General features: G+C 51.2%; 2 protein-coding genes across 2 annotated transcripts in view; both read left to right on the top strand.

The window, feature by feature from the left end:
• The window catches only part of LOC129695105 (uncharacterized), a 28,082-nt gene extending 26,090 nt beyond the window's left edge, over nucleotides 1–1,992 (top strand). The window contains 2 exon segments of the mRNA XM_055631853.1: nucleotides 62–159; nucleotides 1,305–1,992. Coding sequence (XP_055487828.1) covers nucleotides 62–159; nucleotides 1,305–1,834 — 628 coding nt within the window. The 3' untranslated portion in view covers nucleotides 1,835–1,992.
• Nucleotides 1,993–7,036: 5,044 nt separating this feature from the next.
• LOC129695093 (zinc-binding protein A33-like) lies at nucleotides 7,037–13,837 on the top strand. The gene is made up of 6 exons (XM_055631843.1): nucleotides 7,037–7,513; nucleotides 7,604–7,699; nucleotides 8,295–8,528; nucleotides 9,554–9,576; nucleotides 9,680–9,798; nucleotides 13,112–13,837. The coding sequence occupies exons 1-6, from the start codon at nucleotides 7,103–7,105 to the stop codon at nucleotides 13,639–13,641; spliced, it is 1,413 nt and encodes a 470-aa protein (XP_055487818.1). The 5' UTR covers nucleotides 7,037–7,102; the 3' UTR covers nucleotides 13,642–13,837.
• Nucleotides 13,838–14,052: the final 215 nt, after the last annotated feature.

Genomic DNA, 14,052 nt, shown 5'->3' with positions numbered 1-14,052 from the left:
TGTGGAACAACTCAAAACATTTCTACTGCTTAGTTTATAACCAGCTGTTAAATCTTTCCAGGGTTTGTGATGAAGCCAAACTACTGTCGGTGGTAGATGATGCCTTGCAGATTGAAAAGTTTCATTGCCCTGTTTTCTTGAACACGACATTCAAGCAAGGTAATTCAAGCTTTTCCATTATTCTTGTTTCTGACATCTTTAAGACATACACCTGACACCTTATCATTTTACAGCCTCACACAGCCCAGCTTTAACTTCTCCCCAAAATCCATAAAAACAACTGTCCTGCCCCACTGAAATGATTTCCACATACCTTCTACCGCTACCTTCTACCTTCTACCGCTACCTTCTACCTTCTACCGCTACCTTCTACCTCCAACCACCAAGCCAATTTTGGATCCATTTCACCAGCTCGCCTTGGATCCCAACTGCTTTCACTTTCTGGACCAGCCTTACATGCGCAACATTGTCAAGTCCCTCAGTGAAGTTCATATATTGGTTCACAATGAGATCAATGTGTTCTTGGTTGTACACACCCATCAAATCCATCCGTGAATCCCCACTTTCAGCGATGCCACAACCACAAGTATCCACCCATTCTGTCCAACACCCGATCATTCAACCTCTGCTTCCTTCCATGGTCCAAACCACCCCTCTCCCTCTCTCTCACCCTCCATTGAAAGAAACAGGGGCAGGTCATCTGTCCCCTCATGTCTCCCCCAGTCACTATGATCATGGTGGTTCCTCCCCACACCTCTACCTCCTCTTTAACAACCTCAAATTGCCACTCACCTCAATATGCTCTTGCTCCGATCTCCCTCCATATCTGAATAGTTCAAGAAGGAACTGCAGATGCTGGAAAATCGAAGGTAGCCAAAAATGCTGGAGAAACTCAGCGGATGCGGCAGCATCTATGGAGCGAAGGAAATAGGCAACGTTTCGGGCCGAAGCTCCTGCCTATTACGTTTGTTCCATAGATGCTGCCGCACCCACTGAGTTTCTCCAGCATTTATGTCTACCTTCTATATCTGAATAGCCCGCTTCATTTCTCCATCCCCAAGCAATCTCGCAATCCTCCTCACTCACCGCACTCTTCCTCCCCATCCAACCTCCCTCACCTCACAAAATTCCCCTCTCCATCCCTGGATAAAAACTCTAGGCAAGGTTTCAGTTGTCCGCCCGCCTGTGCCTGAGGCTGAGCGGCTTCCCCCCCCCCCCCCCCCCCCCCCCCCCCCCCCGGGGCCCGCGCTGCCCAAGTCTTCCCCCTGACTCTCGGGACTCTGATTCTCTGCTTCTCCCCTCAGTCTCCGTCACCCTGGATGTGGAAACAGCGCATCCGTGGCTTGAGGTGTCCGAGGATCGGAAGAGGGTGAGATGGATCCGGATCCGGAGGAGTCTCCCTGATACTGCGAAGAGGTTTACAGGCAGTCTGTGTGTGCTGGGATCAGAGGGATTCACATCGGGGAGACATTACTGGGAGGTGGAGGTGGCGGGGAGTCGGGGCTGGAGGCTGGGACTCGCCGCAGAGTCTGTGGAGAGGAAGAGTCTGGTCACACTGACCCCAGAGACTGGAGTCTGGAGCCTCGGGCTGTGGGGTGACGGGATTGATGCACTCACCTCCCCTCCATCCCGTCTCCCCGCCCGTTCCATCCCCGGGAGGGTGGGAATTTATCTCAGTTACGAGTCCGGGACAGTTTCATTTTATGACGTGGACACCAAGTCCCATCTCCACACCTTCACTGAGAATAAATTCACGGAGAAGCTTTATCCTTTCTTATGGCCTTGTGATGGAAACTGGCTGAGAATGTGCTCCGGTTCTGCTCCGGGTGTGTAAACGGGTCGGGTCTCGGGATCGGCATTAGGTGAGAATATCCTGATCATTTACTTAATAAAATATTTTACAGTACAAGATTATGTTGACTTTTTGGGTTCTGAATAAACTTAAGTTTGCAATTCTATACTATACTAGAAGAGTTGTGGTAATCAGGAAGCCTGCATACCAAGCATACCTGTAATGCGCAAGCAAAAGACCATTAACAATAGTGGGAGAGAATATGTTTCCTGAGGACTCGGGAGTTTCTGCTTACATGATGCTTACATTGTTTAAGACGGGATTACAAACGTTGGGCAATTTACTAAGTTCCTGGTGTTTAGAAGTTTTGTGATTGATTTAAGGATAGTATGACAAGTGTATTGTATTAGTGACAAATATACTTTGAATGTGTACAGAGTGATTGATGTGTGTTAAATGTCATTTCTGCAACCCTGTACAAACATGTGACTGCATTTCCAAAACACAATAAAATATCTTGTATGACTTCATTCATTAGAGTGGTGGCTCAGGGAGTCAAGTGTCTGTTTCATTGACTCTGTATCCCTGACACTCTCGCCAGCTGTTGATCAGTAAAGCTTGTGTTGGTTTATCTCACCCATTGTGAATTGTCTGTTTTAAGAAGTGAACCTTAACACAGGAGCGGGGCTCAGGAGCTGTGGGGCAGAAACCCAGTGGACAACGGGTCGGTGCTGCATGGCTCGCATTTAATCCCCAAATTTCACGTCGTCAAACCTCAGAGAGTGCGGAAATAAAACCATCTCTCCCCCCCCCCCCCCCCCCCCCCCCCCCCCTCTCTCTCTCCTCTCTCTCCTCTCTCTCTCTCTCTCTCTCTCTCCCCTCTCACTCCCTCTCCCTCACCCCTAACCCCATTTCCCCCTCTCTCCCTTCACCCCTCCCCTCCTCCTCCTCCCCCCCCCCCCTCTCCCCCTCCTCCCCCCCCCCCCCCCCCCTCCTCCTCCTCCTCCTCCCCCTCCTCTCCTCCTCCTCCCCCTCCTCCTCCCCCCTCTCCTCCTCCTCCCCCCCCCCTCTCCTCCTCCCCCCCCCCTCCTCCCCCCCCCCCCTCCTCCTCCCCCCTCTCCTCCTCAGGGGGTATGGAGAGAAGGGCTGGTACGTGATACTGAGTTGGATGATCAGCCATGATCATATTGAATGGCGGTGCTGGCTCGAAGGGCCGAATGTCCTCTACTCCTGCTCCTGTTTTCTATGTTTCTATGTCCTCAGCTATTCTCAGTGTTTTTTTCCAGCCAGCGGCTCTGGAACAGTTCTTGTACCGAGGGTAGGGAGACGCCAATGATCCTCCTCCGTTCTCAACGGCCGCCGGACTTGGCGGGAAGGGGCAGCGCCCGGGGCCGGCGGTGGGGGGATGGGCGGTGACAGCGCGCGCCCCCCCCCCCCCCCCCCCCCAGTAGCGCGGGCAGCCGCATGGTGCTCGCTCCGGCGCCACTTGTCGTCGCCCGTTAACCTCCCGCCGACCCAACTGTCCAGCCCGTTAAACATCCCGTCTCCCCCCGCCGTCGACGCTCTTTCGCTCAGCGCCCATCAACCTGTAAATCGAACTGTTGCCGACCTTTCCCGCCCGTACACTCAATCAATTGTTCAATGCCCGTCAACCGCCCCCCACCCAACACGACTGTCGTCCAGCTGTTGACCCTCGCTCATTCACCTACCTCAACAGTCGACCATCACTCTTGGGCGGCCCGAGACCACACTGTGGATCGCGCTCCCGGCCCGAGACCACACTGTCAACGCTCGCGCTCCGGCCAGACCAACTGTCAACGCTCGCGCTCCTGCGCCAGACCAACTGTCAACGCTCGCGCTCCTGCGCCAGACCAACTGTCAACGCTCCCGCCCCCGGCCCGACCAACTGTCGACGATCGCGCTCCTGCGCCAGACCAACTGTCAACGCTCCCGCCCCCGGCCCGACCAACTGTCGACGATCGCGCTCCTGGGCCAGACCAACTGTCAACGCTCGCGCTCCTGGGCCAGACCAACTGTCGACGATCGCGCTCCTGCGCCAGACCACAACTGTCAACGCGCGCTCCCGCCCCCGGCCCGACCAAACTGTCGACGATCGCGCTCCCCCCCCTCCCAGACCACACTGTGGACGCGCGCTCCCCCGCGCAATGGCTTCTTTTCTCCTCCCCCCTGCATTCCCCCCCTCTCCTCCTCCCCCCCCCTCTCTCTCTCTCCCCCCCCCCCCAAATTCTCTGCCAGAGAAGGTAGTTGAGGACAGTTCATTGGCTACATTTAAGAGGGAGTTAGATGTGGCTAAAGGGATCAGGGGGTATGGAGAGAAGGCAGGTACGGGATACTGAGTTGGATGATCAGCCATGATCATATTGAATGGCGGTGCAGGCTCGAAGGGCCGAATGTCCTCTACTCCTGCACCCTGTTTTCTATGTTTCTATGTCCTCAGCTATTCTCCGTGTTTTTTTTCCAGACAGCGGCTCTGGAACAGTTCTTGTAACGAGGGTAGGGAGACGCCAATGATCCTCCTCCGTTCTCAACGGCCGCCGGACTTGGCGGGAAGGGGCAGCGCCCGGGGCCGGCGATGGGGGGATGGGCGGTGACAGCGCGCGAGCCCCCCCCCCCCCCCCCCCCCCACCCAGCAGCGCGGGCAGCCGCATGGTGCTCGCTCCGGCGCCACTTGTCGTCGCCCGTTAACCTCCCGCCGACCCAACTCTCCAGCCCGTTAAACATCCCGTCTCCCCCCGCCGTCGACGCTCTTTCGCTCAGCGCCCATCAACCTGTAAATCGAACTGTTGCCGACCTTTCCCGCCCGTACACTCAATCAATTGTTCAATGCCCGTCAACCGCCCCCCACCCAACACGACTGTCGTCCAGCTGTTGACCCTCGCTCATTCACCTACCTCAACAGTCGACCATCACTCCTGGGCGGCCCGAGACCACACTGTGGATCGCGCTCCCGGCCCGAGACCACACTGTCAACGCTCGCGCTCCCGGCCCGAGACCACACGGTGGACGCTCGCGCTCCTGCGCCAGACCAACTGTCAACGCTCCCGCCCCCGGCCCGACCAACTGTAGACGATCGCGCTCCTGCGCCAGACCAACTGTCAACGCTCCCGCCCCCGGCCCGACCAACTGTCGACGATCGCGCTCCTGGGCCAGACCAACTGTCAACGCTCGCGCTCCTGCGCCAGACCAACTGTCGACGCTCGCGCTCCTGCGCCAGACCAACTGTCAACGCTCGCGCTCCCGCGCAATGGTCGCTTCTTTTCTTTTCAAATCCTAAATGCCGAGTCATTTTGCCCGGCTTGGCGCTGCAGATACTGGTTTATACCGAAGATAGATTTAAAAAAAACAGCGGGTCAGGCAGCATCTCTGGAGAAAGGAAGGTGAGGTTTCGTGTCTCTCTCCCCCATCTCTTCCCCTCTCTCCCTCCTTCCCTCCCTCCAACCCGCACTGTCCCCTCATCCTCCCTCCTCTATCCGCCCCTCCCCCTCCCTGCTCTCTCCCCCTCTCCTTCCCCCTCTCCTTCCCATTCCCTTCCCTCCCCATCTCCCCCTTTCCACTCTCTCCCCATTCCCTCTCGTCCCTCCCCGCCCCCTCCCCCTCCCTGTTCTCCTCCCCCTCGCCATCCTCCCCCCTCACCTTCCCTTCCCCCCTCCCCCCTCCTCTCCCTCCTTCCCCCTCCCCCTCTCCCCATCACCCCCTTTCCCTCTCTCTCCCATCCCTCTTCTTTCCTCCTCCCCCTGTCCCTCCCATCTCCCCCCCATCCATCCCCTCCCTCCCTCCACCCCCACTGTCCCCTCATCCTCCCTCCTCTATCCGCCCCTCCCCCTCCCTGCTCTCCTTCCCCCTCACCTCACCTCCCCTTCCCCCTCCCCCCCCCTCTCCCCCATCCCCCTCTCACCTCTTCCTCCCTGTCCTTCTCCATCCCATCTCCCCCTCCCTCCACCCCCACTCTCTCCCCTCATCTGCCTCCCGCCTCTCTCCCCCAATCTCCCTCCCCCCCTCTCTGACTTTCTCATTCTAGCCCCCCTCTCTTTGCCCCTCGAGATAGGGTGGGGATGGGGTAAAAGGAGCCAATGAATAATAGTAATATAATATCAAGGGGGGGTGGAGGGTGATTAGTGTCCATGCACTTCAGCCTCCGGCGCTACAATTAATAAATCCTTCCCTGCCCAACCTCTCCCTTTCGCTCTGGCCCTCAAATCCTGGCACCATCTTCGTGAATCTACTCTGCAGTTTTTCCCAGCTCTTTATCCTGCCTTATATTGTCCCAAGCGCTACTCTCCGCTTTCATCTATATTCAGGACAGTTTAATGTGTAACTGACCCCTCCCTGCGGTCGAGAGCGGGAGAAGAACCCTCCATAGTTTCCGCGGGTGGATTTGTCTCCTTCCTTTAAAACGGTCGTAACGATGGTGACCCTCGGGTCCTGTGGCCGGCGCTCCTCTTCCCAGAGGAAGGCAGACATTGATGGTGAAATTCACCAGCGGCTTCAGTGCACCTGCACAACCTTTGGCCGTCTGAGGAGAAGAGTGTTTGAAGATCAGGACACAATTTGCAAGTCCTCGATCATTTTTAATAATAATAATAATAATAATAAATGTATTTGTATAGCACATTTAAAAACAACTCACGTTGACCAAAGTGCTACACATCAGTGCAGGTACTAATTTGATACATACAGTGGCCTAACAATACATGCATAAATCTGTTTACAGCGCCCACACAGAGGAGCTCAAAAACGCGAGGGAGTAGAAATAGGTTTTGAGGCGTGACTTAAAGGAGGGGGCAGTTCTGATGAGGAGAAGGATGCTATTCCAGTCACACACGTTCTGTGTTTCATCTCTGCTCTTTGTACAACTAAACCGTCTGCCTTTCAACTCCTCCCGCTCCCCCTCAACTGTGTCAACCTATTACCAGCCAGGCTTTGTCCTGCCAACCTTCCTCCATCGTTCTTCCATCTCCCACCCACCGCCCCTACAATCAGTCTGAAGAAGGGTCCAGACCTGAAACATCACCTGTCCACGTTCTTCAGAGGTGCTACTTGACCCGCTGAGTTAATCCAGCACTTTGTGCCTTTTTGTTGTGAAGCAGCATCTGCAGTTCCACGTTTCTGCATCTTCACACTGAACACTTGCAGCCGAATTACATTCATTCCCCGAGACGGCAGCGTGAGCAGTGAACACACGCGGTACCAAAGATCCTCTGCTATAGGATCTTGCGCTGTACTGCAGGAGGGGGTCAGCAGTTTAGGGAAAGGGAATCCTCTTTTGAACCAGGAAGAGGAGGAGTTAAAATGGCTTCGAACGACCAGGTCGAGAGTTGGACCGCGGAGATAATTTGTCCCATCTGCCTGGATTTCTTCACCGATCCGGTGTCACTGGATTGTGGGCACAACTTCTGCCGCTCATGCATCACACAGAGTTGGGACAGGGAGGGGAGAAACTCCTGCCCGGAATGTAGAGAGGAATTTACAGACCGCACCCTCAGGGTGAATCGGGCCTTGGCGAGACTGTCTGAGAAAGCTCGAACACTGAGCCTCATTCGGACAGAGAAGGCAAGAAAACTTCAGTGCGAGGAACATCAGGAAGAACTGAAGCTGTTTTGTGAAACTGACAAGAAGCTGATCTGTGTGATTTGTGCAGCCGGGCAGGAACACAAAGCTCACAACTTCACGCTGATAGCAGAAGCTGCAGAATTCTACAAGGTAAAGCAAATCGATGTTGATCGCATAATTGTTTAATTACATTTTAATTGTCTAACACTTTTATTCTCTGATTTTCAAACACAATCCCAGGATCAGGTGAAATCTTCCTTCGAATCTCTCACAACAAAGGAATCAGACATCCAGCAAATGGAGCAGCAACAGAAACAGAATATTTCTGGAGTACTGGTGAGACTTTCCAGTTTCGATTTCCTGATCTTTTGTAGATTTGATCCCTGTGGTGCGTGTAACGATAGTATAACCTTCATGCCTTCTCCCTGTGACCGCATCGGATTCCTTCCGCGACCCCAATACACGCTGCTTCAATGTTTAAGAAGGAACTGCAGATATTGGTAAAATCGAAAGCAGACAGAAAATGCTGGAGAAACTCAACTGGTGAGGCAGCATCCATGGAGCAATGGGTCTTGACCTGAAGGGTCGCCTACTTCTCCTTTCCATAGATGCTGTCTCACCCACTGAGTTACTCCAGCAATTTTAGTCATTTTCATTCATGCTGGTTCAATGGTCAATCGGCGACTGTAAATTACCCCTCGGAAAGTGGGCGGATGAATTGGAATTAAAGGGCACATGAAAAGGAATAGGTAGCAGGGAATTGCATTGGGGGTAGAGGATTGATGGGTTATAAGATTACCGTCATGATATTTCAGAAACATTTGGAATTGAATTGCCAAATGAAAAATGCACAGGACAAATGTCACGGTCAAAGTCGTGAGGAAACACAATCAGTGACATTATGTAGTGATCTTCACCTTTCATTTCACAGGAACAGTCACACAACCTTCAGTCCAAGATCACATCCCAGTTTGCTCAACTGCACCAGATTCTCACTGAGAAAGAACAGCGCGTACTGGCAGATATCCGAGAGGAAGAGAAGAAGATTCTAAATTCAATGGGGAAAAATCTTGGAGAGATTCAAGAGAATTTAAAATCTATTCAGGAGGACCTCTTTAAGTTGCAGCAACACATGGGTCAAAAAGACAGTGCGGTGTTTCTGAAGGTGAGGGGTTACACTACAGTTTGTCAAAGTGAAAGTGCAGTCACAAAATGGTGGGTGACATTTCCGAAATAAATGCTGCATTTACCAGTAATTGAGAATTAGGTAAATGTTCCCTCTTTTCCAGCAAACTGATTGGCCTCCCATATAATCCATGGCATCTCTGGAATGCCTGGCCGGAATGTAGAGAGGTGTTTGTATTCTGTAATGTTTTGAACAACGACGGGTGATCCTATATCTGATCCCAAGGACCATGAATGGACAGAGGGCAGTAAATATCTGGGATTCTCCAACCAAGAGACTCTGAGAGGTTTAACAATGTAATCTAGAAGTGGCGTGCACATCAGATTGATCATCTATATCTGGTTCCCATCAGCAGTGGGTGGTCACCTTGGGGGAATTTGCTCTTTTTGTTTTGTCCATCTTGTTTCACCATTGAATGAATCCCATTCTACATCATAGACAGGCCATTTGGTTCATCCCTCCCATCTAATCTCCACACCCGGTAACAATACCCCAATTCCAGGAGCCCTAATGTGTTTATCCCGCTTGCACTTAAATTTATCTCTGCTGTTGGCTTCAGTCCCTCCAATGCAAGTGAGGTCCATGTTCTCATGACTATTTCTTTCGGTATATATTGAAGACCACGTTACATTTCAACTTTGATTATTGGTCTCCCCTTCGATTTGAGATATTATTTCATCCCCACACATTTAAATCCACCGATAATATTAAATTCCCTCCCATCATTCCTGACATCTTCTCCAGATGAAATCCCATGACCTGTCCAGTCTTTTCATTAAGTTCCATCCTCTCAGTTATGGCGTCATTCTCATGAACATTCCTTGTGCTTTCCCCCATCGTTCTACATCTTTGCGGCAATATCCACTTTCTGTCTGCATGTCAGTGGCGATAAGAGTTGGGAAATGGGAATTATCAGAGGGTTGTAGAAATTTGGTGAAATTCCCGCTGTCGGGATGAGGACTGTCCATCTCAATCAATTGAGATTTGTGTTTTATTTCTTTCAGGAGGAAGCTGGTTGTAAGCGAAGGTAAGACATTGTCTTGACCGAAACATGGTACGTTTTTGTGGAACAACTCAAAACATTTCTAATGCTCAGTTTATGACCAGATGTTAAAATACTGTGTTTCCAGGGTTTGTGATGATGCCAAACCACTGTCGGTGGTAGATGAAGCCTTGCAGATTGAAAAGTTTAATTGCCCTGTTTTGTTCAACACGACATTCAAAGAAGTATCTGATGACTTCAAGCGAGGTAAATCCATTATTCTTGTGTCTCAGATTCACATTTATTGTCACGTGCACCAATTAAGGCACAGTGATATTTGAGTTACCATGCAGCCGTACAATTAAAAGAACACAACACAATTAAAACGAACGATAGAACTTAACGTAAACATCCACCAGTGTGGAAGGCAATAAAGTTCAGTCAGTCTTCCTCCTTTTGTTCTTCCCTGTTTGGGGCCTTGACCCTCCGCAGTCGCCGCCAGGGACGGCCCGATGTACAAGCCTTCTCGTCGGGATGATCGAAGCTCTGACGTCAGGACGGATGGAACACACTCCGCGGCTTGGAGCACCCGAATCGGACACTTTCTTACTGGAGACCGCGGCTGCTCGCTGATATAGGCCCCAAGCATGCCAGCGGTCGGAGCTAAACCACTAAACTCATCAGCCGGGAAGCATCACAGAATCAGATGTTTAGACTCACCTGCCTTGGGTAAAATACTCCGGCTACTCACCTTATCTGTGCACATTATATAAATCTTATATACATCTGTAAAAGCTGATGGACTCCAAAGACGAATGACCCTGCCTGTCCAACGTCTCCTTATAACCCAGCCCTTCAGACCTGATGAAATTATTTTAAATCCTTTTGCTCCCTCTCCAATTTGCTTACAAACTTATTGTGTCAAACTATATTTCTTATTCTGACCTTTGAAAATATGAGCAACAAACACATTCTTCACCACCCTGCCTGTCCCTGCTGCATCTTCCATGGCACTGTGTACCTGCAGCCCGAGATCTCTCAGTTCTATAAAGTTCCCCGTTTACTGTGTATGTCCTGCCCTGGTTTGTCTCAGCAAAGTGCATCACCTCACCTTCACATGAATAAATCCCACCTGCCGTTCCTGAGCCCATTGGCCCAGTTCACAGGGATCCTATTTACTCTCAGATAACCTTCTTCACTCTCCACAATGTCACCAATTTTAGTTTCATCTGCAAACTGACTAACCGTGCAACCTACATACACACCCAATCGTGTATATAAATAAGGAACAACAGTGGACTCTGTCTCCAGTCTGAAAAACAACCCTCTACCAACATCCTCTGTCTGCGACCTTCAGGTAAATGTTGTATTCCATCGGCTAGTTCACCCCGGATTCCATGAGATCCAACCTTCCAGAGCGGCCTCTCATGCGATGTGTGGAAGTTGCATCTCTCAGAGGGCAGTGAATATCTGGAATGTTGTGCCCAAGGTGGTGGTGAAACGCTGAGTTATTGGATATGTGCAACTTGGCTACAAATAAATATTTGATTGATCGAATATTTTAGATTATGGGGAACTCACACAAAAGAGGAATTGGTGCCAGTTTATATCAGCCATGATCACATTGAATGGAGAGGCAAGCCTGAGGAGCGGATCCTAAACCTGCTCCTGTTTTCTTGTGTTCCTATGCTTCTGTGTACCGATAAATTGACAGACTTGACACAGAGGAATTGAAGCAAAGAATAACAATACTTGTTCCTGGGACAATGATTTTGTTGTGCGGGGTGAGATTGAGTAGACTAGGTCTGGGTACTCGAGAGTTCGGGTGTATTGGAGGAGATCTCAGTGAAACAAAGTTCTTACAGGGCTCAGTGGGCTGGATGCAGGGAGGATGTTTCCACAGTCTGTGGGGTCTGGAGAACGGGCACCTTCTCAGAATGTGGGCTGCACCTTGTAGGACAGGGATAAGGAGACATTACTGCACGCAGAGACTGGGGAACCTTTGGAATTCCCTGCACCGGTGGCTGTGGAGACTCAGTTTTTCAGTGCTCTTGGTGCTGAGAACCATGGTTGTACATTACAGAATCAGGCCCTTCGGCCCATCACGTCCATGTCCACCTATTTCCCAGCTATACTAATCGATTTGCCCATTTACATTGCTATTCTGCACCTCACCTATTTAAGTGTCTCAAATATAGTGATTATATCTCACTCCACCATCTCTCTGTAGCATGTTCCAGATATCACCCACTCTCAATGTAAAGAAAACTTACAACTCAGAACCACTTTAAAATTCCTTGCTCTAAAGATAAACCTGCACTCTCTTGATCTGATATCCCTGCATGCGTATACGATTTTGATAATCTACATAGAACATAGAACATAGAATAAGGTGCAGGAGTAGGCCATTCGGCCCTTCGAGCCTGCACCGCCATTTAATATGATCATGGCTGATCATCCAACTCAGTATCCCGTACCTGCCTTCTCTCCATACCCTCTGATCCCCTTGGCCACAAGGGCCACATCTAACTCCCTCTTAAATATAGCCAATGAACTGGCCTCAACTACCTCTGTGGCAGAGAGTTCCAGAGATTCACCACTCTCTGTGTGAAAAAAGTTCTCCTCATCTCGGTTTTAAAGGATTTCCCCATTATCCTTAAGCTGTGACCCCTTGTCCTGGACTTCCCCAACATCGGGAACAATCTTCCTTCATCTAGCCTGTCCAACCCCTTAAGAATTTTGTAAGTTTCCCGATATCCTGCAGCAGACTTTGACAGCCATCCCTGCTATCCACAATTTTTCCATCCTGCACAAATTTACTAATCACACCTCCTACTTTCACATCCAAGCCATGAACATATAACATAAACAGCAAAGGTTGCAGCACCGATCTCTGCTGCACTCCACCAGTCACAGACCTCCAAGCAGAAAAATCATCTTTCTACCGCTACCTTCTACCTCCAACTACCAAACCAATTTGGGATCCATTTCACCAGCTCGCCTTGGATCCCACCTGCCTTTCTGGACCAGCCTTACATGCGCAACATTGTCAAGTTCCTCAGTGAAGATCATACATTGGTTCACAATGAGATCAGTGTGTTTTTGGTTGTAGATACCCATCAAATCCACCCGTGAATCCCCTCTCTTTCGGCGACCATACAACCACAAGTCTCCACCCATTCTGTCTAACGCCCGATCATTCAACCTCTGCTTCCTTCCATGGTCCAAGCCACCCCTCCCTCTCTCTCACCCTCCTCTCAAAGAAACAGGGGCAGGTCATCTGGCCCCTTCACTATGATCATGGCGGCTCCACCCCACACCTCTACCTCCTCTTTAACAACCGCAAATTACCACTCACCTCAATATCCTCTTGCTCCGTTCTGCCTCCATATCTATTTAGCCCGCTTCATTTCTCCATCCCCACCGCAATCTTGCAATTCTCCTCACTCTCCACACTTGTCCTTCCTGTCCACCCTCCCCCATGATGCTGAGCGGCTTCTCCCCCGGTCCCGGGGCTGCGCTGCCCGAGTCTCCCCCCCGACCCCCGGGGACTCTCTGATTCTCTTCTTCTCATCCCCAGTCTCCGTCACCATGGATATGGAATCAGCGCATCCGCGGCTCGAGGTGTCTGAGGATCGGAAGAAGGTGAGATGGGCCGAGACCCGGAGGAGTCTCCCTGACACCGGGAAGAGGTTTACAGTCGCGGTGTGTGTGCTGGGATCGGAGGGATTCACATCGGGGAGACATTACTGGGAGGTGGAGGTGGCGGGGAGTCGGGGCTGGAGTTTGGGAGTCGCCGCAGAGTCTGTGGAGAGGAAGAGAGGGGTCACACTGACCCCCGAGACTGGTGTCTGGAGGATCTGGCGGCGGCAAGGCGAGTTTGATGCACTCACCTCCCCAACATCCCGTCTCCCCGCCCGTCCCATCCCCGGGAGGGTGGGAGTTTATCTCAGTTACGAGTCCGGGACAGTTTCATTTTACGACGCGGACACCAAGTCCCATGTCCACACCTTCACTGGGAATAAATTCACGGAGAAACTTTATCCGTTCTTTGGGACTTGGGACGGAAATTGGCTGAGAATCTGCTCCGGTTCCGCTCTGGGTGTGTAAAATGGTCGGGTCCCAGGACCGGCGTCAGGAGCGGGGCACAGTGCTGTGGGGCAGAAACCCGGTGGACAACAGGTCGGCACTGAACGGCTCCCATTTAATCCCCAAATTCCGCGTCGTAAAATCCCAGTGAGCGTGGAAATAAAACCAAGAAGAATGTAAATGTGGGAAGATTGAAATAAACCAACTGAAATCAGAACTGTCTGTCGATCCGTTCATTTCAACGTGTTAACCGCGTCACCAAAGACCAGCTGTAACTTTGAGAATTAACTTTGACAATTGCAGAAACAGCGGGAATCTGATTTAATAAGTGACTTTTGTGACCTGTTACCACACCTGCGGCCCAAACCTAATGCATGGCTAAAATGTCGAGGCTTTAAAATGTGGGATAAAAGAAGAAATTGCCCCAAATGC

This window comes from Leucoraja erinacea, unplaced genomic scaffold (assembly GCF_028641065.1).
Source record: "Leucoraja erinacea ecotype New England unplaced genomic scaffold, Leri_hhj_1 Leri_93S, whole genome shotgun sequence".
Lineage (NCBI taxonomy): Eukaryota > Metazoa > Chordata > Chondrichthyes > Rajiformes > Rajidae > Leucoraja > Leucoraja erinaceus.
Note: the sequence above shows the minus strand (reverse complement) of the source record. Positions and strands in the feature narration are given on the sequence as shown.

Bases quoted from the DNA above. Each gene is read 5' to 3' on its own strand.
- LOC129695093 (XM_055631843.1), top strand. From the start codon at position 7,103: ATGGCTTCGAACGACCAGGTCGAGAGTTGGACCGCGGAGATAATTTGT. The intron at 7,514-7,603 runs GTAAAGCAAATC...ACACAATCCCAG, and splicing joins AAGCTGCAGAATTCTACAAG to GATCAGGTGAAATCTTCCTT. The intron at 9,799-13,111 runs GTAAATCCATTA...TCTCATCCCCAG, and splicing joins ATCTGATGACTTCAAGCGAG to TCTCCGTCACCATGGATATG.